This window comes from Theobroma cacao, chromosome 3 (genome assembly GCF_053813885.1).
Source record: "Theobroma cacao isolate CCN51 chromosome 3, ASM5381388v1, whole genome shotgun sequence".
Lineage (NCBI taxonomy): Eukaryota > Viridiplantae > Streptophyta > Magnoliopsida > Malvales > Malvaceae > Theobroma > Theobroma cacao.
Window position 1 is genome coordinate 40107535 of NC_142641.1, and position 25665 is coordinate 40133199.

The window sequence follows — 25665 nt, forward strand, 5'->3', positions numbered from 1 at the left end:
CAAAAATATTTTATGTTTGATCATTTTAATCTTTTTTTATGTTTGATCAATTTTTCAAAAATATTTAATCCATTAATCTTAGTATAATAGACGAAACTACCTAAATTACTCATTTGCTCGCCTCTACTTAAACTTGTTTTAAGTTGGTGCCAACTCAATCCAAACCAAAATAGGTTATACAGCAGTTCAGGCCTGGGATGGGACCACTAGACTGTCACTTTTCTCATGCCCAAGCCTAACCTCATCGCTCATGAAAATAACAACATGTTAAGACCAATCTATTGTCTAAACCAGTTAAACAACATGTTAAGCCAGGTGGTCTTGTCGTGGTCTGTTCATTAAACTCAGAATTGAAATACGTGGTTGGCTAAATTTCAAAATAGAAAACCAAAAACCATTTAAATCCAGCTCAGGGTAACTCATCTTCCTTTAAATTGTTTGATCCGTGTTGTAGACTAGTGCATTATAGGTGACTTGGTTTTCAAGTTGCCAGCTGCTTCAAGGGCAGTCCATACTCATTGAACTGTAAATCACGTGAACAACTTGTTCTTTTGCTAAATTACTTTTGAAAGATACATTCATACATATTATGAAAAGGAAAATCGATATTAAATTAAGTTCTAAACTTCATATTTTTATGTTGGGTGAAGTTCATGTAGAATTTAATTGATGTAATATTAATAATGTATGTATATTTAATTATTTGGAAACCTTTTTAAAGGACAAAAATGATTGTTTATATTTTAAATTATCATTTTTAAAATATTTTTATTATTAATATTAATAAGTTTTATCTAATTTGTAAATATATAAGAATTTTAATAATATTGAATAATTTATAGATTAATATTACAAAAATTCAACTCTATATAATTAAAATATGAATTGTTTTTATATATAATTATAGTTTAATTATAATTGTTTATTTATAAATAAATAATTTTATATGTTAAAAATATTTATAGTTTATATATAATTGTTATTTAAAACAAAAAAATCCACATGCAACGTAAGTAACAATAATGCTAATATAATTTATATGGACGATGAAAATTGGCTCCCTAATAATTAAAGAAGTGATGCTGCCAAGACAAGAATTTTCTATAGATTTCATCAGTTAAGAAGTCAGCAAAGTATTGGATATATCGAATGCAAAAGACGGAAGATGACGAAACTTGTCCTATTCCATATCTAACATCCATAGCCTATCGTCGATTGTGTTATCCAAAATTCCAAATGGGCAAATTGGGGCCAGGGTACGCTGGACTTTAACTCTTAACCCAACTCAAACCATTTGGTTAAGTTTCCTCACCTCTAACTTTGTGAACAGTTTCTTCAGTAATAATTTAAGTTTTTAATATTTTGTGACAATTGATGCAAGAGTCATAATTTAGTTGCTGCTTATTCTTGTAAGCATAATACTCAAAATTATGTTCAAACTGTAAAAAAAATTTCAATAAAAAATTCAATTATTATTATTATCGTTGATCTATATATTTACCACTAGAAATTTAAATCCCAGCCCCAATATTCAAAGGAAATTCAGCATAGGAGCAGGGGTACGGTGGCAAAAATCCTCTGTGATCAGCCTCGGGTTCTGGGTCAACAAGGGCGCCGAGAATCTCTGCCACTTACTTTGACTTCAGTAAAGACGTACTCTACGGTTTTTGGCGCATCAACCCTATGTCATGAGAACAAGCCTCTGATCCGGTTCTCTTTTATTTAAATCTGCACACTTCCCCAATCATATATCGCCACATCATCCCTTTGCAATCAAAAGCGAAAACACCAGCCACTAGGGGACGGTAGAAATAAAATCATATTACCGGTGACCTGAACAGCTGAGTCAACCTTGTAGCGGACGAAATTGGATAACAGCGAACCTGAGGGAAAGGCCAACGCAGAACTTACCCCATAGAAAGCTTTTTTCCAGTGGACCCCGAGTCACAAGAATTTCTTGCTTCCCTAGCAGGACTCTCTGTCTTTGGCGTCGTGTCTTTAATTTATTAAATGAGAATGGAAAAAGAGAAACGACTCAGTCCCTGACCCTATACCCTACCCTAGATATTTCCAGGAAATTTCTTCCCCCTTCCCTCCCCCTACTCTCTCTCTCTCTCTCTCTCTGAAGAGGAAAGGGAAGAAGTAGAAAATTTTAAATTCGGTAATTCATTTCCAACCTGGTTTAGACTCCGCAAAGGTTTCTTACTTTGTATGTTTCCTTCTTCCTTATCTCCATTTTTTTTTTTTGCATTTGCTTTGGATATTATTCATATATTTAACTTGATTATTATCTTTATTTTTCAATTTATAGAGGAATGTTTTGAATTTAAACTTTCCCGACAGCTTAGGGCTACTTATTTTTGAGAACAGGTTTAAACGGTTTGATCTTTGACTTGAAGAAACTGAAACTGAAGAAGTTGCTTGCTTGTATGTTCTTTATTTACTACATTTATTTTTTTCTAAAATTTGGCTTGAATAATCATGTAATTCAAGAGCTTCTTTCAATTATGCGTAGACATTACTGTTGAGTACGGTATCGCTTTTTATCTTTTTAAGATATTTTTGGATTTTGGTCAATTGGAGTTAGTGGCCTATCTGCAACTTTACATGTCACTTTCTTTTCTTTCCTTTTTCACTAATTAGTATGATGATGCAACGATTTAATGGAGGTTATTTTCTATTATCTTCATGTGAAGGGAGAGTAAAATTGACTGATTTCTTGTTTCGGCTTTGTAATTCATTGGACGTAACGAATTTTATGTCTGGTTTTTAGTTGTCTTTAACGTTTGTGCAATGGTATATATTTTTGCCTTTGTGGTTGTCTATAGTTGTGCCTGGCCTGCAATAGAGATTGGGATGTTCTAACTTGGTGTTTTATTTCTGTTCTTCCCTTTTCAGGGTACATGAAGCAGTTTCTTAAATTTATTTATGTTTCAGAGTTGATTCTTCTTCTTTTAGAGGTCGGATCATAAGGAAAGCTGTAGTTATGAGTTATCCGCCAGAAAAGTTTGTGAGGTCAGTAACTTCTTACATTTTTATTGCTTTTGTTACGTGAAAGGATGATTATGTTTTTTTTAGTGGATTCTGTGCTTGATTTTAGGTCTTAGATGTACTTTTTGATTCCTAAAGCCATTAAGATATTATAAGATGTGCGATTTTGCAAGCCAAACCATCAGCTCTGGCATCGTCCACCCTCTGCATCACCCAATGATGCTATTACTGATACCCATCGGCTGTAGTTACTGTCATTGACACAGCCATGTCACTGCCACTTCTTTTTGAGTGACCTTAGCCTTCATCTACTGCTTCCATAACTATTGATGCATCGTTTCTCACACAACTGCAATTTTATGCCATGTCTGTTATTGTGACATATTGTGTGATTAGTATAGGGCTTTGATTTTCTCTTACTAACTTTTACTTTTGTCTACATAAAAAGTTAGACTTATTTTCTTCAAATCAATTTCTGTCTTCCAGGTTCCAGGATTGGAATTCAGAGAAAAGCACTGAGGCACAATATTCTGATAATAAGGGGATAAATTCGGGGAGAGTTAGATTTGCAATAAATTCATTTTCAGAAAAGTTTCAAAGAGGGGTTGAATCTGGTTCAGAAAGGATTAAAGGGATTATAAAGTCATTGAGATCTTGTTCATTTAACAGAGTTGTGGCTAAAGGCTTTGGTTCTAGTAAGAAAGTTCTTGATCCACAGGGGTCATTCCTTCATAGGTGGAACAAGATATTTGTATTGTCATGCATAATAGCAGTCTCAATTGATCCTTTGTTCTTCTACATCCCAGTGATTAATGATGATAAGAAGTGCCTTGCTTTGGACGAAAAGATGGAGGCTACAGCCAGTGTGTTGCGTTCATTCACAGATATCTTTTATGTAATCCATATTGTTTTTCAGTTTCGTACTGGGTTCATTGCACCTTCTTCTCGTGTCTTCGGAAGAGGTGTTTTAGTTGAAGATTCATGGGCAATAGCGAAGAGGTATCTGAAATCATATTTTGTAATCGACATTCTAGCAGTTCTTCCCCTCCCTCAGGTAAGAAAACCTTGTAGACCTCTGAAAATGTTCTTTCTCTTGTATTTACCTGGTTAAAATATGAGAGGTAATTCTCTATTGAGGCTTTAAAAGTTAAAATGCAGAGCATGGATGAATCTTTTTAATTTATTGGGTGAGCAGAAGCTTTATTCTTGTTGTGCTCTTTGCACTGTGAATAGTATTTAGCAATTCTGTCGTAACTGCAGTTGTTGAACCATTCTAAAAACTGCTGTAGCAAGAGTGAGTTTTCAGGTTGTTCAAAGGGTAACTCTAATTGCGCTAACTAAGCTTTGCATCTTTGATGGAAACCTAATGATTTATCACAGTCTTTGTTTCCATGAACTTGTGCCTGTAGTCATGACTCCTATACTATCATGTGCAATATCTTATTGAAGTCATAAATTCATCATCATTGAATTTGATACTATCGGCTTGGACTTTTAACTTCTTGTTCTTTGTCCAGGTGGTGATTTTAATTATCATACCACATATGAGAGGTTTGAGGTCATTGAATACCAAGAACTTGTTGAAGTTTGTTGTTTTCTTCCAATATGTGCCAAGGTTTTTTCGAATATATCCTCTATATAAGGAAGTTACGAGGACTTCTGGCATACTAACTGAAACTGCATGGGCTGGAGCTGCATTCAATCTCTTTCTTTACATGCTAGCAAGCCATGTAAGTTTGCTAGATGGTAGTAGAATATTTTTAACCATAATTATACCTTTTGTTATATTTGCTTTTTTGCATGTACTTTTTGTGTTTGGCTTTGGCTCTTGAGTGGTTTATTGCTTGTAGGACTCAAGAGATTTCAAAATTAAAACAGCATAATGAGAGGGAAACGCTTAAAAAGGCAGATCTCTAACCATATGGATTTTGTTGCATGTGGAGGAAAAGTGTTCTTATGTCTTCTGAAGTCAATCATCTTATTTTTATGATTATTATTTTCATTAAGAAAACAGCTGATGTATATTTTTTGAAAATAGAGGTCGAAGCTGAAGTATGGGAATTTGAAAAGCCATAACTTGTATTACGAAGTTGTGGATTAAGGTTTGATTGAAATGGGTGGAAGAGTTTAGCATGAAATGTAAAATATGAAGGTTGCTCTAACTTCAGAGCAAGTGCATGAATAATGATTCAATATAAGGTAGTGAATAGGTATATAATATCTATAATGGATTGTTTTCTTCATCTTCAATGTTCTCCCCTTGTCCCTAAGATCCTCACAAAATAATTAGTGTCTAACTTTTGTAAAAAGTTGGACCTGTTCTTAAAATTGTTGCATTTTTTTTTTGAACTTCAAATTGTTGCATTAAAATTGGCACTCTCCTGTGGAAGATATAACTTTTTGTTTTTTCCTGTCTAAGTTATATTTATGCATAAAAGCTGATTACTTATATTTTAAAAAAAACTGATATCCTCCAAAGGAGGATGTATTTTTGTATCCTACACCTTATGCATGCCAATTTGTGCTTTTGAACTAACAATGGGGAATTGTTGTCTGGGTATTATTATTGGCATTTACATCAGTTAAAACTTTTTAATGGTATGAATCTGGTTAACTGCATATTATAAGCCTGGAGCTGTTATATTTTCTCTTTATAATGTATCTCTTATTCTGACTTAAAGCGTAATTCATTCTTCTGCCAAATTTTCCAATGATAAAGTAGCTTTTCTTGTAGGTTCTTGGAGCTTTTTGGTACTTGTTTTCCATTGAAAGGGAATACACATGCTGGAAAGATGCCTGTAGAAATAGTTCTACTGGATGCCCTCCCGATTCATTATCTTGTCCTGGTGATTCTTCTGTTAGTGCATTTCTAAATCAATCATGCCCTATACAAACACCCAATACAACACTTTTCAATTTTGGAATATTCCTTGATGCCCTTCAATCTGGTGTTGTGGAGTCGAAAGATTTTCCAGAGAAATTTTTTTACTGTTTTTGGTGGGGCCTGCAAAACCTAAGGTGTGCTCATATATGATCCTTTTCATTTATTTTCCTCTGCCCATAGAGTTTTTGCTGGGTCCTTGCTTGTTTCTCTCTACTAGATGGGCTGTATTTCAGCTATATTTTGCTAAATCTTTTTTTTTTTTCTGAAAAGTATTTTGCTAAATCTTTGACTTCAGCTTAATTGTGTTCTGTCCATCTCTAATATGCTTGTTGCCATACCTCTTTTTGAGTTCTTTATCACTAGTTTTGGTAGTTGACAATATTTATCATTGATCTCCCAACCATGGACTCTATTTATAGATGATGTCTAATGTTGTTTTTATTATAATGATATAATGAATCTTTATTTTGTTTGACAAAATTTACAAATCTAATTAAATAAGATTTTCGCCTTTAAGTATTTACTCTTTCAACATAATTTTGGCCATCTAGTTAAGTTGTTAACTCATGACCTCTCAGAATCATAATAAAAATAAATGAAGTGGTCTCTTGTTTTTATCACATTGTCTTCGCATTGAGGGGGTGGGTTGCAAAAATTTGCATGTGGTGTACATTGCACGTATAATGTGATGAACCCCTCTTTTCATAATATATGTGATGATCATTGATAGAACTCAGGGTGTAAGCATCTGCCCTTTTTCTATAAATTTGTTCATTTTTTTCTTTTTTTTTGGAGGTGGGTGGGAAGTGATGTTGGGATCAGTGACTAATGTTTGATGCAGTGATGAAATTGAGATTGATTCATGACAGTGCAGCATGCTTCATTAGCTCTTGTGGTGCTTTAAAAAACTGCGATTAAATGCTTTTAAGAGGTCTCTGCTGAGTGATGGCTTTAATTATGGTCTTCTTTATTTAGGCTTGTTGAAGATTGACTCTATGTCCATCTTCAGTCCAACTGAGTTTTTCTAATTTTGGAGTATATTCATTTACTTTCAATTTCCTTTTTTAAAACAGGTTTTTGTTTTCTTTGATTACTTGTATTCTCTCTCTTTCCTGTGGTTAGCACATTGCCATTAAGTTCTGACAGTATTGTCTGATATCTTTGTACTTCACCTTTTTGCAGTTCTTTGGGTCAGAACCTTGAAACTAGTACCTATGTTTGGGAAATCTGCTTTGCAGTTTTCATGTCAATCTCGGGCTTGGTTCTGTTTTCATTTCTCATTGGAAATATGCAGGTTTGTACCAAGAATCTCTGTTCTTTGAATTTGAATGTCAAGTTTTTCGGTTTGTAGCTGTGGAACTGGTTTCTAATTTCTAGTAGGACACAACATTTGGTATCTTTAAATCTTTCTACTCTGAAGCTTTTTCTAAAGAATTTAGTTTCTACCGTTGTGAGTTTCGTAAGTCTTCTGCATAAGCTGCATGCTGTTCACTGGATTGTACAATCTCTTCTCTTGAGAAGCATAAATAATCTGTTTGCAATGGCTGAAGCTTTTCTGTTGATTTCAGATTTTATAATGTCCAAGCATTTTGACTCTCTCTCACTTTCTCTCTTATATTTATTATACAATGTGCATTGGGTGCAACATATAGGAAATATGTAACTCATGCTGTTACTTCTGCAATTCTTTCTGTTGCTTTCTCCAACAAATTACAAGGAGATATTAAGCAACTCTATGATTCTTTAGTTGTGTCTACTGTGAAATGGTTTGGATGCTCCAACTTCACTCTTACAAAAGAGACCATTAATTATAGGCTATGATGAGTCAAATTTGCTGTGAAACAGACATATTTGCAGTCCACGACTACCAGATTGGAGGAGATGAGAGTGAAAAGACGTGATGCAGAACAATGGATGTCCCACCGCTTACTACCAGAGAATCTGAGGGAGCGGATAAGACGATATGAGCAATACAGGTGGCAAGAAACTAGAGGAGTTGATGAAGAGAATTTACTTCGTAATCTCCCCAAGGACCTTCGAAGGGATATAAAGCGCCATCTTTGCTTGGCTCTACTCATGAGAGTGAGTGCCTTGACCTTCTGATCATTGTTTTAATTGGATTGCATCCTTTTCTGGAGTAAGATTGCTAGATGTTATCATTTGACTTGCATTTTTTCCATTAATCACTGATTTTAAGGTTATCTCACTCTTTTGCTTTGATGTTGAAGGTGCCAATGTTTGAAAAAATGGATGAACAATTATTGGATGCAATGTGTGACCGTCTTAAGCCGGTTCTCTACACAGAGGAGAGCTACATTGTTCGGGAAGGAGACCCAGTTGATGAGATGCTCTTCATCATGCGGGGTAAACTATTGACCATGACAACAAATGGTGGAAGAACTGGCTTCTTTAATTCTGAATATCTGGGGGCAGGAGACTTCTGTGGAGAGGAACTTCTCACATGGGCACTAGATCCCCATTCTTCATCGAACCTCCCAATCTCAACTAGAACTGTTCGAGCCCTTACTGAAGTTGAAGCTTTTGCTCTAATGGCTGATGACTTGAAGTTTGTTGCTTCTCAGTTCCGCCGGCTTCATAGTAAGCAGCTACGTCACACTTTCAGGTTCTATTCACAGCAGTGGAGGACTTGGGCAGCTTGTTTCATACAAGCAGCTTGGCGCCGCTATAGCAAAAAGAAGCTGGAAGAATCTCTTAGAGAAGAGGAGAATAGATTGCAAGATGCTTTAGCTAATGCTGGTGGGAGTTCCCCAAGTTTAGGTGCCACTATTTATGCCTCACGGTTTGCTGCCAATGCACTTCGTGCTTTACGGCGAAATCGTACTCGTAAAGCAAGGTTGCCAGAGAGGGTACCACCTATGCTGCTTCAGAAGCCAGCAGAGCCAGATTTTACCGCTGAAGAACATTAGGCAAGTCGGTTTGTTTCTCTCTCTCTCTCTCTCTTATTATATAAAAGTTGTGTTTGGAACAGAGTAGGAAATCTCATCCCTCCCAAACCAGGGAAACATATAATGGTAGAAAGCTGCCGTTTGTTGTGTTTGACGTCTGTATATGTTGTATATGTAAATCTTCCATTATTCTTTGCTCCTGATCAGTTTTCGGCAGTTACCGATATGTTCTACTGCAGTTACTATCTACAAAACATTCAGTATAACAGATTCAAGAGTTTTGCAAAAAGATGCTGCATCATGTAACATGGAGAACAAAGCCTTGCAGGGTAAGTTGAAAAAAGTGCTTCAGTTTTTTTTTTTTTTTTTTTTTAAAAATTCTACCTTAAGCTTAAAAATCTGGTGGGCTATGCGTTGAAAGTCTCATAAAGATGCCTGATGGATCACTCTTAACTCACTCAGCTGCAAAATTGCTTTGTAAATTAAGGAATTGTTTGGTAACTATAAAAAATTTGTGTAAAATATTTTATAAAATTTTTTAATATTTTTTATTATTTAGATAAATTATCAAAAATATTATTTATTATTTAGATCATCTTGTAAAAAATAGTTTTAATCATCATTAATGGAATTGTTTGGGTATTAAAATAATAAATAAGAGTTTATTATTTGTTTATCACATTAAAATGAAGAATGAAAATGAAGATAGAAAAAATAAATAATGATATTTTTCAGAGTATTTAACCATCTCATTATTTTTTTTACTAAACATTATAAAAATAAAATTAATCAATTGTGTAAAATATTTGAAATTTATATTTATAAATGTATATTCATTAAATAATGATTATTAAAATATTTTTTGTTATAATTATTAAGAAAATTTATTTAATTTATAAATAAAAATATTAATAGTATTGAATGAGTTTATTAAAAAATATTTTTTTATTTTAATAATATTGAATAATTTAAATAGTAATATTTTAAGTTAATTTTTTAAATTAAATATTAAAACTTATTAAGCCAAGTTTACTTTAAAGGTAGTTTTTTTGTTTTTTGAAAAATGTCTTATATCTTTTAAAGGCATAAAACATTGTACATAGTCTATGGTTATTTTTTTTATTGATTTGTAAAATGTTTTACATCGAAAATAATTTTTTTATTTTTTTGAACAAATATAAATTTTAAAAATATTTTTCAAAAAATATATTACGTCAAAATAAATGAAACTGAAAAAGTATTTACCATGACAGAGTACGGTTAGCCAGTGAAACATACCCTCCATTATTTGATTGTGATGTTGGAGGCGTCTGAATGGAGTGGATCGGAGTCTGAAAAGTCTTGTATATGTGCGTTAAAGATCATAAACTTTTCCATTTTTGGATTGCATTGGGAGCTTTCAGAAGATGATATTTGATATATATATACATATATATACATATATGACGAAAGGAGACATTTCAGCTTTTGGAAACACTAGCGTCTTCGCCTCCATTCCTGACAATAATACACATAAATCTCCATCACTCGTTGATTAAAAACTTGTTACCTTTTTAGATGCAGTGGTTGACTGTACGAGGTCCACGCACCATGACGCATCTGAAAGTTGTTGCTATTGTAATCAGCATCGTGTTGCTAAAGCTTTAACTCGTGTGCTTCGTTTCGTTTGTGTTGACATGGGAATTTGTAGTTAAACTAGGAAACCCTGAAGAATACGGTCTTTCAGTTGGGAGAATGAAGAATATCGTACTTTTGTTTTACAACTTGTCTGCCTCTTTCCCCTTGCTCGAAACAGTGATTTTGAATGTTTTCAAACAATTAAAGAAGGATTCAAACCCGCAATATCATGTTCAATGTTCTGATTTCAGCAACCATTAAGTTAATATTAGATGATTGTTATTAGTATAATGTAAGACAAGACATTATCTAAAACTCGTCACTAACACTTAGAAAAAGAAATTGCAGTTAATGCAGGAAGTTCCCTAAGGTTTAAATGTTAGTATAATAATGACATTTAATGAAGTATTTAAATGATCATCTATGTCTAATTTTATATATTATCAGTAAATTACAATTACAATTGGCGACCTTATCGTTATTGGCAACCAACATTAAAGAAAACGAAAGCCATGAGAATTTTGTTGATTCAACAATAAATCACAGTCAAACTGGGTAATTACATGGCAAAACAGCGATCATGCACCACTTTGCCGCTGGTGAGGGCACATATTTCTTCTAGCAAAATCTTACCATTCCTTTAGAATTTCTTTTGGAGAAAATATTGTTCGATGATATAAACTGTACAATACCTGTTTCAGGCGATTTTAGACAGTTGCATGTCATTGAAGCAGACGACATATCCATTACCGAGAAATTGCAAAAAGGGTATCTCACTATTGTGCTATGGAAGCTATCAATATTGACATAGCCTAAGATATTAATCCTCAGATTTCTTGACGGCCAAACAGAACTCTCTGTTGTCCCAAATTAGATACGTGCTGCTGCTAACCATACAGAATGACAGTATTCCACTAAATGCAAGAAACCGGGCTTCCCTAAAAGAGATGGCTGGACAGAACAAGAGGCTTCCGTTCGGCTTTCATCTCCTTGGAGTTAGCCCGGAGGATGCTGTCTAGAGTTGAAACAGCTTGTACAATGTGTCTCCCTTTATTCAACATAATGCAGCTTGCCCTGGCAAAATAAAATGAGAAGCTTTTAATCCTTCCGTGTATTTGATCGTTTAGGTGCAACTTCTTCTAGGAGAAAGGAGGAAAAGAAACATAAAGAACGTCATTGAATTCTTATTACAATGGAATTCAGATTCTTGTTGGTATGTATGTTAGCTTAAACAAAGAAGTGTTTGAGAAAGATGGGAGAAGGAGGCTGAGGAGGCGGCAGTGGTCGGGGAAATCCACTGGCTATCTTAAGTGGCAAAGCCACCTGATATGGAACAAGTACTCGGGACAAGACCACTCCACTTAACAGAAGGAAAAGTATTTGTATTATGCTATGCCAGCAGAATATGTGAGAAGCTATTAATAAACAAAACTTGCATTCAGGATGGTGGAAATGCATGTAAAATTGGCTGCATACAAACTGAAGTGCTGATGCATCTCAAAACATATTTTGAAGAGTTAAATGAATTTCATTGATCAATAATATGTAAATATCCAGGGAAATACAATTGGACCACTTACCTCCTTCCATTTGCAACATCAGTAATCTCAGCTCTGGTAGGAATACCAGATTTGACAAGTGATTCCAGGACCTGAGTTGCCCAAATAACCGGTATGTGAGCAGTGCCAGAAACAGACAATATTTCCTCTTGTATATCAGCCAATCTTTCCCAGCCACACTCTACTGCAAGATCTCCTCTGGCAATCATAACCCCTAAAGGATTTGAAGACTTCATTGCCTCCAAGAGCAACAGGGGCAATTTCTCAAACCCACTTTTTGTTTCAATTTTCAAAACAATCCCCAAGTTCTGAAGTTTCCTTTTCTCCAGTTCTTGGCGAAGTACAATAACATCACGAGTATCTCGAACAAATGAAACACCCACCATGTCTGCATGGGAAGCAACAAATTCGAGATCCACCAGATCCTTTGAAGTCAGACCTTCATACCGAATATTGCTGTCTGGAATGTTGATGGATTTCTGTGATCCAAGTTTAGTCCCTCTTGGGCCAGCATGAGTAATCGAGACAACAATCTCTGAACTACTAGTTCCCTTGATGACTCCCCAAATCTTTCCATCATCAAAAGCTATGCGCTCTCCAGGTTTGACTGCATCAAACAGATAGCCTGATGAACATGCTATTCTATAAGCACGACTTGTGTGCCCATAGGAGTTATCCTGGTCAGACTTACCATCCCGCGATATAATTAGCAAGTCTCCAACTCTTAGTCTGATAAATGACTCTCTAGCAGGGACATCTACCACTTGTCCAACAAGGAACCTACCTTTCTTCCTCTTAATAAGTAATTCGGTTCCAGAACTAACATAAGCAGTCCTAGTACACTCAGCCACAAAACCAGTACCTGAAAAAATGTGAAAGACTCTGGAGATCTTTAGCATCCTTTTCTTACCTCTAGCATCAAAGAACCTCAAGGTATCACCTACTTTGACCTCAGTGAGAAATTCTTGGTCATCTATGAACAGAACTGCATCAGGAGAAAGATGAGGAGGAGGCGGGCCGGCTCCTTTGTGAGAAAGCCAAACTTGTGCAGGAAAAATCACATTTCCAGAAGCATTTTTCTTTGGAGATATTTTTACCGCACATGGACCAGGCTTTAGATTATCTGTACGAAGTTTTGGTCCGGCTAAATCCATAAGAATTCGACATGGTGACTCCAGCATTTGAGAACTTTGTTTTACCCTTCTGATTATCTCACTCCAAAGTTGCGGGTTTCCATGTGCACAATTGAGTCGAATAACAGAAGTCCCAGCCTTTATAAGATTGGTTATTAGTGTTTCACTCTCAAGAGCCTCTTCGCCAACTGTTGTCATGATATGAGTAAGTCTGCTATCTTGAAGTGGTCCCAATAATAACTCTCTATTTAAAAATGCCTTCTTCTTCATTGCATTTATCATGAAATTCCCTTTATTTTGCTGATCTAATTTTTCCTGCATGCAAATTTCAGCACTAACATTCCCAATAGCCCTTACAGAATTTAATTGTAGGTTTTCTAACAGTTGGATGCCTGTGGTTAGACTTGCTAGGACAGATGAATTGACCATCTCCAAATTCAACAGACTGATCAAAGCAAGATCATCTTTGAGTGCTTCAGTGTCAAGAGATTTCAAAGCCAGATAATGGATTAAGTTTGTTGCACTCTCCATGTAATTTCTGCAATGAGGAATACTCCATGTGTTAGAAAATGCCTCCCCAAATAAGAAACTTGAAGTGCATAAAAGAGTAAAAAAAAATAAAGGAAGTTCCAAAGGGCAGCCAATATCTCTTCTCAAGTCACTGTTTTTGTTTTTTCCACTTTCTTAACGGTGAAGAATCTCATTAAAATCATAAACAACCTGCTTTATATTAACTAGGCCAGAAAAATAAGATAAATATTTTGCATAAAAATTTATTTATTCATTTATTTGTTTGGGTTTAAATTGAGCTTCCAACTCAACAAAACACTAAAAAGTATATAAATTGAAAACTATTTTGTATATTCTGAAAGAAAATACAAGGTTGATTTGCATATATTTTCATTACAGAACACAACAACAAATGATGAACTTGCGTATACAATAATGAAGAATAAGCTAAACATGAAATTCAGACCTACCCATGATTGGCCTAATTTATTTGGTAATTGAAGCTAGCAATGATTAAAGTAGAGAAAATAAAGAAAATTCACAGATCAGCTTCAGATTAAAGACCACAGATGCCAGTCAATAGGTCAATAGATTAAATTTATGCAAATAAATATAAATATGGCATAAAATTTGAGTCAAAGAAACAGAGCTTTAAGAACCCAATGGAAAATAAAAATACCAGATGGTAGAACTACTAAAGTGCAGACATAAGAAAAATTCTAGTTCCAAACATACTTGTGAGATAGCTTCAGCCTAGAAGCATTCCATTGTTCCGATGCTAACACATGTAAATATACAGCCCTCAATTTGTCAAGAACCCTTGCCTGGTTTCCCAAGTGCTCAACCCTCTGAAAAAATCCTGCTTCTGACTTTGAAAGAGAATCAACAGCTTCCCCTTCCAGATGACCGGAACTATTGTAATTTTCCAAAGGCATGAGCACTTGATCATCGGAACAAGCATGCGAACCACTTCTTTCAACTTCATTGTTTTCATTCGGAATAGCAAAAGCTGTTGTCTTTCGAGCGAGGGTGTTCCTGAATTTTGCTAATAATTGAACCATTTGCGCTGACTGTCTTACATTAAGTCTGCAAGGCAGATATGCAAACTTCCCCCCCAGGGTACATAATCCCAATTTCGAAACATCAGCTGTGTGGATAGCCTGGTAAGATGGCATATCAAGATAAGGCAAAAGTAAAACATTTCATTGGAAAAAAAGAAAGTCTTGATTTGTTTATTCGAATAAACTTCTTTCCCAGAGTAAAATTAAAATATAATTAAACCTAAAAGATTAGGGGAATAATAATGTGAGCAAGGATTTTCAATGCAAAATCCATAAGAATTCATTGTTAAAAATAAATTATTATTTATTCCCAAGGATTCAATGAAAAATTGAAGGAAAAGGCAGTAATTACATGGCGTGGAATAGCCTTGTGATTCGTAACTATAGAAGCCGTCATCTATTCGCTGATACTCAACCACAAATACACAAAGTTCAAACCTGCAAACCAGTACATATTATGACTATTAAAAAGCTTCAGATTCATCTAAAAAATTATAACTAATCAAAGCTGAAAAAATACTTCCAATTTTTTTATACAAAGAAGAAAACTTGCCCATTTCAACAATCAAATTCGGATAAAAAAAATTAACGAAATGTACAAACTGATTTCGTTTGTTTTCACCAGAAAAGAATTTTCTTGAGAGCAGAAACCAAAATGGAAATTCTCAGTAAAAATCACGAAACTATGAACAACATTGTCTTTTGGTTTTGACTTTTCAAAATTGAGAAGAAAAGCGTTAGATGTGTCGAGGCAAAATCGAGATTGTCAGGTACCTACTTGCGGTGCTGAGAAGCTTTTTTGGTTCCTGCCTGCCTGTGTTCCTCGGCAGCTGCGGCTTTGCCTTTGCACGAGAAGGAGAAAACAAAAAACGTGAGTGGCAATGGGTGAAGGTGGGAGTGTGGATAGCGCGTGCCAGATTCGGTCAATACTCGACACGTGGAAGAATCCATCAGACAGAAGGTGATTCAAGGCCGCCAACTTGGGCTGTTGGGACTGGGGAACAGGAGGAGATTGGACCACTGCATATTTTTTAATTCTAATATTTAAGTTTGATTTCTTTTTTCTAAAAAAATGACTTTGCTAATAGTATTTTAATCACAGTTTTTCAATCATAATCCTCAATCCATTCATAAAGCCAAACTCAAAATACATAATATATATACTAAAAAGAAAAGGAACTGACGCTTGTTCACGGAAAATGATTATCTATAATTCCATCAACCCATGACGGACTAATGCTGGCCACGAATTTAGGCACAACGAAACTGCAGACAAAGTAAGTTAGACGAGGGGGAGAGGGTCAGAACTCAGATTGAAGAAGTAGAAAAAATGGAATTTGGCTATGCAGTCGTCACTTTCCAGAAACTCAACCGGTATTGCACGGATTTGAGACTTAAAGTTAAGGTTTAATAACTAAAATGCCACTGAACTATGCACACTTATTTAATTAAATTTTTAACTTATTATTACATTTAAATGAAAATATAATCATGGGTCAAAATCGTTAAAAAATATATATTTATTCTGCAAAAAATAATTTTTTAATGATTTCGATATGAACATCAGTTGTTACCAAATAATCTCACCCCCCATCAAAATACGTCCAACATATCATCGTATCAAAAACTGTGACAGAAAACACAACTGTCATTGAAATTAACGAACGCAATTAAAAGTTAAATTATTTTAAATAATCATATATAATTTAAAAACTTTATTTTGTACTAACCTAAAATTAAAATATTTAATGAACAATAGGACCCTGTAAGGCAATTCACGACATACATAAATAATCAACCATGATTATAAACCATACTAACTCAAACGCTTAATACACGAACCATGATTTAGCTACCAGAGAGCCAACCCACAGTAGAGTTCATAAAGGCGTCAACAAGCGCAACCTCACCTCCGTTCTAACCCATTCGCTTAACCTCTCTTGTCTGGGGGAACAGCCAATACACGGAGATGCATAAACATACACAGCAAAATTAGGAGATAACTGCGACAAATACAAATAATCTTAACAGTGATTCAAACTATCATACAAGCAACGTCTCATTTTTTCCTTCTAAATTTTCAGGTTTTGGCTGTCGTGAAGTCCAGATTACGAGTAGTATGACTTGAAGACATTTGAAATACCTCTCATCAAGCAAACAAATTGCTGCATAACAACCATGTGGTAAGTCCTACACTAAGTATTCATTGAGATAACACTGGCATGCTAGAATGGCTCCAGCTGCACCTACAGTGAAAAACATTTATTAACCATCTATTTCCCTAATGGGAGTATTTCAGCTTATAAAGTTAAATAACAATTGAGATGGCTACATATTTGCTTAGGACACACAGACTCCTCGTGCTGGGGTTGCAGAGTCGCATAGTAGCCTCACCTCCCTCTTCAGGAATGAAGGCAATGCAAAAGCAGCCCTGTGCATCTGTCAATAGAACACGAGTTACATTTCTACTAGGAGAATTCATAAGGCTACCACGCTACTAATATGCATCTCAATTTCATTTGACCATCCATAAGAACATCATTGTTCATCAGCATTTGTACAAAACATGTTCATATATTGTAAATGATCTTTAACTTTGTGCTGTCAATATTGCTAATTCCAAAAGACTTAAAGATTAAGGTCTCAAATTGGGTATACTAAATGAAAATGACAATATATGAAGTGCTGTCAAAAGTATTCACCCTACACCAGCAGCATTAGGATGGTTAGAGGTTCAGAGTAGGTAGCAAAAGAAATTATAGTGAAAGGGATGAGACTTGCAACTTCGGTTCCAGAGAAAAGAATAATTGATGAAACTATACAGCAGACCAAGGTGTTATTTCATTGAGAAATGAAATGATGCCCCATCATTCTGAAGTCCATTTTAGTGCACCAAACAGATTCTTTCATTTAAGGATTTAATGTCTAATAGAAAAAATAAGTACTAAGTACCCTGCTGAAATGTATGAAAACTGGATATGAAAATATGAGTTCTCACCTCAGAGTTGTAGAATCTAAGTTCTCTCTTATGATGGTAAGCTCCGTCAAGCTTCTCAATAGGGTTTATGGGATTCACAAAATCAACGGGTGGCCCTTCTGTGGAGCATATCAGAAAACCGATCACACCACTGCATTGGAAAAAAAGGGAAAAGGAAAAAGAAATAAGAAACCAGAAGTCAGAGGTCAGAAATGAGAGAAACTTGAAAATTCCAAGGACATTGTCCAATAAATAAATCATATATGTAAACAATAATAGATTATTATACAAAAAATTCTACATAACTAATAAGTTTGCCACTGGAAAAAGGATCATAACTATCTAAAACAATAATAGAGGAAAAGTGAAGCATGATTTAATACCTTGGATAAGTTGGAACACTTGCCCATGCATAATGAACAGAACCCTTGAATGTTTCACGGCAAATAGATATCATATCTTCAATTAGGTGTGTATGAAGCCACATACTCTCTGCCATGTTACAGAGGACTCCACCAGGCCTTAATGCTCTAGCTATAGTCTCAAAAAATGGTTTCTCTACAAGCTCTTGAGCAGGACCTAAATTGAAAACAAAAACCCCTAGTGAAAGCTTGTACAATGTTGAGTCTAGAAACCATAGAAATTTAGAGATATCATGGTTGTAACTTCCACAAGAGCTCTTGTAAACTAAAAGAGGTCAGAACAAAGCATATAAGCAAAGAGCACCACATACATACTATAAGAAACAGTCAAAGTACTTTCTCACTTCTAACCCTTTTTCATGTTAAAAGAAACAATAGATTTTTTTGTATTTGCAGATCTCACTAAAACTATAGACAAAATTATAAGGGAACAAATATTACAACGTACCTACAGGATCTGATGAATCAACAATGATTGCATCATACTTTCCTTTTGGAACATGACGAAGAAACTCAACAGCTGTTAAGATTGTGTTACTAATATCAGCTTGGAATTATAGCATTACGCTTGACCATTCAAAAGAAATCCATGGGGAAATAAAGAATGCAAAAGAAACAGGAAAAATATTGTTTCAACATACCATCGCCAACATGAAGACAAACACGAGGGTCCTCAAATCCAACAGCTAATTCTGGAAAGAACTTCTTGGAAACCTAGAATAAAGAGAATATGATAAATGGCTATTTAATGTACATTTCACACAAAAAGGTAGAAGGAAAAGAAAACAAGAAGAGACACTAGAATACAACATACATCTATAACCATTTTATCTATTTCACATATATCAATGCGCTCAACAGAACTGTGCCGAGCAATCTCCCTAAGTACCCCACCATCACCACCTCCAACAACTAGAACCTGCATCAAATATTTAGTTAAAAATCAACATGAAACCACATTGAGACTAAAGTAAAAGCTTTATAGAACTGAGGTTAGATAGGTAAGATTTCCATAAAAGCAGGAAAAAAAAATTGAAGTTAATCAGGCTTGAAACACTTTAAATCATTCAAATAGCTTAAGGGATATATCTCATGATTTTGATGACAAAAACGACTAACCAATTTCAACAGGCTTTCATTCACAAAACTGCAAATAGATTACCTGATTGAGCACTCTTAGAGAAAAATTAATTTCAAATGGCAACTTAGAAATTGAAGGGAAAAAAAAAAGTTTGATAAGTGCGTCAATAAATAATGGAATTAGCAAAGATAAAACAGAAATTTCAGACTGCCAGATATAGGGAAAAAAACTGTGCTTAGATTAGACGAGATTACAGTTTTGGGAGATCGAATTGAACAAAGTGGAAGATGAGCTATCATCTCCTGATATGCACATTCATCTTTCTCAGTCAACTGAACTATACCATCAAGAACAAGCACTTTCCCATAGGTTGATGACTGCAGAAAACAGTATCGTCATTAGCAAGATTGTGCATAGTAGTCAGAAGAAAAGAGGCACACAGAATCAGACAAAAAAAAAAGAAAAAAAATATATAAGAGAACAGATAGATAGAAAGAAACTAAAGGAAGAAAATAGTGTAAATCCAAAAGCAAAGTTGAGGTGCCAAACCTCAAAAACAAGGACCTCTTGATAATCCGACTTTCCCCTGTATAAAATGTTTTCAACTTTCAGAGAATGTGCTTCTCCTATAGCAAAGAATTGAAACATTGTTAGTAAAGGATATGGTGTAATGTATGAGAGGTTGTCAATAGTTCAAATCAAGGCTCCTAAGCTCTCAACTCATAGAATAAGGTTACTTTGATAAATTATCAAAAGGCAAGCAGGACCCTAACATCGTGAGACAAATAAAAATTGCCACTGAAGGAAATTGTTATCAGATTTCCTCTGTTATGGTAAAAAATCAGAAAACAATTGTGACATGACCATTATGAAGGGTAATGATATTTTTAAGAACTCCAAACATATATAGATTAGAGAGGGGAGTTATAGCTCACCAGGCCACATAGGATTGTTGAAGAAAACCCTTTTACCAGCTTTATCTGTAAGTGAGGAAAACAAGGGTCACTATCCTCAAACAAAAAGAAAAGATTAATCTGTGTTATTCTGGTGAATAATGAAAAAGAGCAGGAAAAAAAAGCTTGCCAAGATAATGACCAGAGGAAGACTGATATTCCGAGAACCACCCAGAAACAACAGTAGAATGGCATTTTGCCTCAAGCTCAGGAGCTGAAGCCCTAGCCTTCAAGCAACAAGAAGGGATAGCCTTCTCTGAACCATTCCCATTATTCACCTTCCCATCCATAATCTTCTGGCATTCCAAACCTCTTCCTGCGCCTTCCCCCATAGATTATCTTTTTCTTCTTCGGCTCCAGCCTCTATACATCAAAACAAATTCATAAGTCCCCTTCTTATAGAATAAAGCCATCATATGTACACATGCAGATTATAATTTTTCTAAAAAAATCACCTAAAACACCAAAATATGCATGATGATACAGAGAATTAAAGATGCTCTTTTAAAAAAGCAGAGAGTTAGTTCCCAAATGTTCCTGATGGAAAAAGCACCAGATTCCTTATTCTTCTAGCAGTAGGCTCATACATTCCTCACCATTTTAAAAATATAATAAGCCTCAAAACGAAGGGGGCGTGGAGAAAATTACAAAGAAAAAAAAAAGGCAGAGAGTAAGAGTGCGAAACAGCAGAGAACTTTCACACTAGAATTGCAGACCAAAAAAGGTTCTTATTTTTATAATTCAAAGCTATCATCAGTACTCTTTTGAAAACAAAATTTTAACACAGAAGCATACTGGTTATGATCGTGAAAGTACTCAAGGAAACTAAATAAATATAACCTAAATTAATGCGAGAAGATTCTGATATAGTAATAACAAAGGAAAGAAAATCATAATGATTTAATTGAAATGCCCTAATTAACGGAAAATGAAAATTCCTCGATTCTGAAAAAGTAAAAACTTACCTAAATCAAGCTATACGATTTTGCAGTATCTGATTTAATCTCGTTCCAGTTCTAGACTAAATTAAAAAAATAAATAAGAGGAATATGAACAAATAGAAAATGCTACTTCTAGAAATGATCAAAGTCAAGATTTTCAAAAGGCCTTAGGTAGGTCTGACTATAAGAATAAGAAAAAGCAATAAAGAAAAAAAGCAAGAAAAATTCCACCAAGTTACGTAATGGAAACAAAATTTTCAAATCCATTTTAGTTGCTTACAAACTTACAGTGAACCAACAAAAATTTTAGTTAATGCAATTACTGCAAGCTAAACCCCGCTTTTCGCTTTTATAGCAGAAATAAACGGGTATAAATATTTAAAGCAAAAACTAATAATAACGCAAAGCTCCGATTCTCTCCCGTGAAATTTTTTAAATGGAAGAATTTAGGGTTTAGAAAAGCGAATTCAAAAGCAAAGAATCTCCTAAAACCGATAACAAACTTCCGCTTTTCAAACAAATGAAATATATAAATAAATACTAAAAGAAAATGAAAGGGAAAAAAAATCACATTAGTTGTCAGAGCTAACAGAGCGGCAATGAATATATTAAACAACAAAGAGCAAAAGAAAGCAGAGCAAAAAAAAAAAAAGCAGAGAAACAGAAAAAAAAATAGTATGATTTTATAAAGATACGGAGAGAAAATTAAAGAAAATAATAAAAAAAAAGTTTAAAGAAAGAGGAAGATCTTGCCTGGTGTTAATGTCAGTGAGAGTTAAAAAAAAGAATGAGACTCTGAATAATCTGGAAAGTGCAAATAGCGAGCGGGAACGGGAAAGAAGAACAAGAAAATACAAAGACTTTCTTTTTTTGACTTCTCTCTTTCCCTGTCTTTTTTTTTTTTACTTTACAGGTTTCACTTCGTTTTGGATGGAAATGGCGTTTCAAAGCCCCTGTTATATACAAGCGCAGATAAACAGAAATTTGATTTAAACAGGGTAATTATTCCTAAACGGGATTCCTTTTTCACTACAATGACTGATATACCCATCTTAGGAATATTGATTAGGGGCCTTTTTGTAATATATTTTATTTTTAATCAAAAGTCATACTTATAATATTAAATATAAACCTTTTATATATGTTTCACAATTTATATTTATATTTTGTATTTGACATCGGCAAATTTTTTTATTATCAAACGTGCGACGAAATTTAGTATTTGCTTTGACTTACATAAAAATATTGGACAATTTATAGCATATATATATATATATATTTTTTTTCCAAAAAAACACCTAAAAAAATGTGGAGCTTCATTTGCTTGTCCCCTCCTCTCACATCGTTCCTTTTCAGCCAAAGATTAAGCATGCGGTGAACAAATGGACCACTTGTCTTGTCCCGTTCATTACATGGAAGTTCGCCAATTTTGTACCACCAAATGTTCAATAGCTGACAAAATACATAACAAGGATTTGATTGCACCCATTGGAGGTTTGAATGACGGGGTTCGTTTCAAAAGTTGAGACTAGATACTTCAAATGTTTTATTTATTACATATACTAAAAATAGAAGAATAAATATTGAGATAGAGCATTCAATTTAAAATGAAATGAACATACGTAGAAAGTATATGAAAAACTAATTCTTTAAAATTCCTAAATTTTAATCTTTAAAGTCCTCTCGTTCTGAAGTTCAAAAATAAAAGCCTAAGCGTGGGGCATACTTAAGCCATGTTATGTTTCGCAGGTTTCTTACATTTACTCACGTTGTTGCCCTTAATTAAATTTCCCATTAAGAAACTTATTATGAAATTTTGATTTTTATTAAATAAAACAGTCAAGCATATCTCAAGTTTTGCTTGAATTTAATATTTTTATTTTTTAATTTTAAAAATGTGTCTTATCCATATATCCATATAGTACTTCCAAATTTTATCTTTAAATACTCTTCACAAAAATCGAATTTAAATTGAACAAGAAAAATAATTTCTCTCCTCACCAACTAAAGTATCTCTTGTGCGGGTTAAAAACTGACTTGTTAAAAGGTGACGTTGATCATTTGGCCTTTGGATCACTGGTTTTATTCCAATCTTTTGATCTTTGAATGTTGATTGGGTGATTTTAAGCCCGTGGGACAGCAGCGTTACACCTAACTTTTTTCCTGATTGAAACAGAGATTTCAAAAAAGCATATGTCATCGTCAGAGTCTCTTCGTAATGGTTTAACTACTTATTAAGCGATTGGTTGGCATTTTGTAAAGTCCTTATCATATTAGATGTAAATATATAAATTCATAAACAAATAAAAAAAAAAGATTGTAAACTTTGAACATGTGGCAAGAAGAGACTGGCTTCGGAACTCTAAAGTAAAGATAACAATGAAAATTTTATAATTCCACAATGTGCTTACCATTAATAAATTAGTCTTGCGTGTAATGTGTGCATTGTATTCACGAGTTATGATGAATGTCATGAGTGGCCTTTTTAATTATTCATGAAGAACGATTTGAGTTTCAAAGTAAGATATTTTGTCTAAATCGAATAAAAAATATCTCACGCGGATCATGAAAATGTATGTGTAAAGATATTATATAAATTATTCAATTAAAATTATTTTAGTTAAATTACAATATCTCATTGCAAAATCTCTAATTCATATAAAATCAATATATAAAAAATAAAAATAAATCTAAGATGTTTAGATATAATTTCATTAACAAAACTATTAATATATATATATATATATATATAGTCTTTAAAATTCACATTTATTGAGTTTTAAAAGTTAAAAATATAAGCACGTAATACCTTCTCACCAGTGTCAGATTTAAGAAAACAAATCATGAAATGGAATGTCAAAAGTTAGATCCAAAAAGAGAAGTAATTTGTTCAAGAAAATTTGTGTAGTTAAAATTATTATTTAATACAATTCAATATGTAAACTAATATTATGAGTTTGATTATTTCATGGCTTTAAAGTTGGCTTTGAATCTACTAAATTATTTTTCAATATAATATCTAAAAAAACTCTTAAACTATTTATACAAATTTAAATAAGTCTTTATATTTTAATTATGTTCAATCAAATATTAATATTTTTATTTTTAGTCAAATAAATTTTTATATTTTTATTTTTAATCAAATAAGTCATTATAGCTAAGAATTGATTTAATTAAAATATTCATTATCATTTTATATCACGTAACGTAACATGTTAATCTATTATAACTGATGATGATGTAATATGTTAATATATCATAATTAATAATGACGTGATATGTTAATTTAACATAATAATATGATAATATGATATTTTTTATTTTCTATATTAATGTTATATTAATATTATAAGAATATAAAATGATAAGTAAAACTTTGATTAATAAAATTTAAATTTAAAAATATTTATGATGAGATAGATAATCTTAATTATTTAATTGAGATACCTTGACAGTGGTATCCCTTGTTCTTTCAAATTCACTTCAAACTTTTATTTTATAGCCGTTGTCGCCAGCTAAACGAGTAGTTGAAGGTTACATCAATCGAAATCTACCTCTAGCTCTTCTGGGCTTTGATATTGGTTGGTTGGTGGTAAAATGTTTGTACCAGCATAGCCTTAAAAGGGGTAGAAGAAGTGGAACCATCGGCAGTGCACATTTACCTTTTTTGTGGAAGAAGGGGCCCCGGGTTCTGGCTTTTGCTTTAAAATGACAAAAAATAGGTGAGAAAGGAAAAAAGAAATTTGATAAAGGGCCATCTTTACTGCCATTCAGTGCGAAGGGAAGAAGTCCCCCACCTTTGGCTGACAAATTTGGGAAACAAAATGAAAATTTTCAAACTGTTAAAACTTTTTCAAAATCTCAGTTTGTTCATACTTAGAAGTAAAAAAATTACCCACATTTTTTTAAAGAATTACTATTTCTTTTTAAATAATTTACGTCTCCTTTTTCTCTCAACATCACTTTTTCTCCGCCACTCACGTTTCAAGTGTACCATATTATGGCATAAAGAATAAACCCTTCGCTAGCACGTACCGACGGAGTCAGATGTTAAATTTGCGAAGATGAAAATAAAAAATTTTAATATTTGAAAATATAAATTTATAAAAAAATTTTAAAATAAAGATAAAATTTTAAAATTATAAAAATTTAAAACAAAATAAAATAATATATATATTTGAAATTTTAGAGGGGCGGGGGCCACTACTAGCCCCCCCTCCCTCCGCCTCTGCCTAGCACCAGCAATTTAAGTTTAGCTAAAATAGGGGTAAAAGTGGGTAATAGCAATGACCTACCAACTTATAGAACAAATTGCTATCACAGTCGGTACCGATAAATAGTTGTAATTGGCATTAAAGAAATAAAAAGGGACTCAATCAAAGCTGATAAGATAGCAAAATTGATGGCATCCAATTTCAAACTCGTGTATTTATAAATACGGTCATAATCTTCGCATATAATAGTAGAGTCAGAATTTAACGTTTGAGAGGATAAAAAGTTGAAAATAACGTTTATAAAACATTAAAGAAATCAATTTAATAAATAAAAATTAACAAATATAATAACAAAAATTTAAATAGAAAGTAATCCTCTAAAAAATATTAAGGCTATCAATAAACAATTCAATAGA

At 33.5% G+C, this 25665-nt stretch overlaps 3 protein-coding genes across 9 annotated transcripts; 1 reads left to right on the top strand and 2 right to left on the bottom strand.

The window, feature by feature from the left end:
• Positions 1 to 1970: 1970 nt before the first annotated feature.
• CNGC1 (cyclic nucleotide gated channel 1) lies at positions 1971 to 9070 on the top strand. Of its 2 annotated transcripts, XM_088804859.1 has the most exons (9): positions 1971 to 2209; positions 2371 to 2427; positions 2899 to 3015; positions 3478 to 4045; positions 4509 to 4721; positions 5726 to 6009; positions 7058 to 7169; positions 7721 to 7957; positions 8104 to 9070. In XM_088804859.1, exons 3-9 carry the CDS (start codon positions 2987 to 2989, stop codon positions 8800 to 8802), a joined length of 2142 nt encoding a protein of 713 aa, XP_088660985.1. In that variant the 5' UTR covers positions 1971 to 2209; positions 2371 to 2427; positions 2899 to 2986; the 3' UTR covers positions 8803 to 9070. The 2 variants fall into 2 exon arrangements, with proteins under 2 accessions (XP_088660985.1, XP_017973510.2); XM_018118021.2 differs by lacking the exon at positions 2371 to 2427 and having other exon boundaries at positions 1972 to 2209.
• A 1822-nt stretch (positions 9071 to 10892) lies between these two features.
• On the bottom strand, positions 10893 to 15590 carry LOC18605731 (pyruvate kinase family protein). 2 transcript variants are annotated; one of them, XM_007038924.3, is made up of 5 exons: positions 15436 to 15590; positions 15014 to 15099; positions 14336 to 14760; positions 11979 to 13628; positions 10893 to 11472 (listed from the first exon to the last, which is right to left on the bottom strand). In XM_007038924.3, the coding sequence occupies exons 2-5, from the start codon at positions 15056 to 15058 to the stop codon at positions 11337 to 11339; spliced, it is 2256 nt and encodes a 751-aa protein (XP_007038986.3). In that variant the 5' UTR covers positions 15059 to 15099; positions 15436 to 15590; the 3' UTR covers positions 10893 to 11336. The 2 variants fall into 2 exon arrangements, with proteins under 2 accessions (XP_007038986.3, XP_007038985.3); XM_007038923.3 differs by having other exon boundaries at positions 15440 to 15589.
• An 854-nt stretch (positions 15591 to 16444) lies between these two features.
• On the bottom strand, positions 16445 to 21987 carry SPDS3 (spermidine synthase 3). Of its 5 annotated transcripts, XM_007038929.3 has the most exons (12): positions 21789 to 21987; positions 21060 to 21110; positions 20225 to 20457; positions 20077 to 20121; positions 19691 to 19767; positions 19396 to 19518; positions 18875 to 18979; positions 18702 to 18774; positions 18509 to 18580; positions 18022 to 18217; positions 17660 to 17789; positions 16445 to 17100 (listed from the first exon to the last, which is right to left on the bottom strand). In XM_007038929.3, exons 3-12 carry the CDS (start codon positions 20424 to 20426, stop codon positions 17002 to 17004), a joined length of 1122 nt encoding a protein of 373 aa, XP_007038991.2. In that variant the 5' UTR covers positions 20427 to 20457; positions 21060 to 21110; positions 21789 to 21987; the 3' UTR covers positions 16445 to 17001. The 5 variants fall into 5 exon arrangements, with proteins under 5 accessions (XP_007038991.2, XP_007038995.2, XP_007038994.2 ...); XM_007038933.3 differs by lacking the exon at positions 21060 to 21110 and having other exon boundaries at positions 20237 to 20457; positions 21789 to 21986; XM_007038932.3 differs by lacking the exon at positions 21060 to 21110 and having other exon boundaries at positions 21789 to 21986.
• Between the last annotated feature and the right edge of the window lie 3678 nt (positions 21988 to 25665).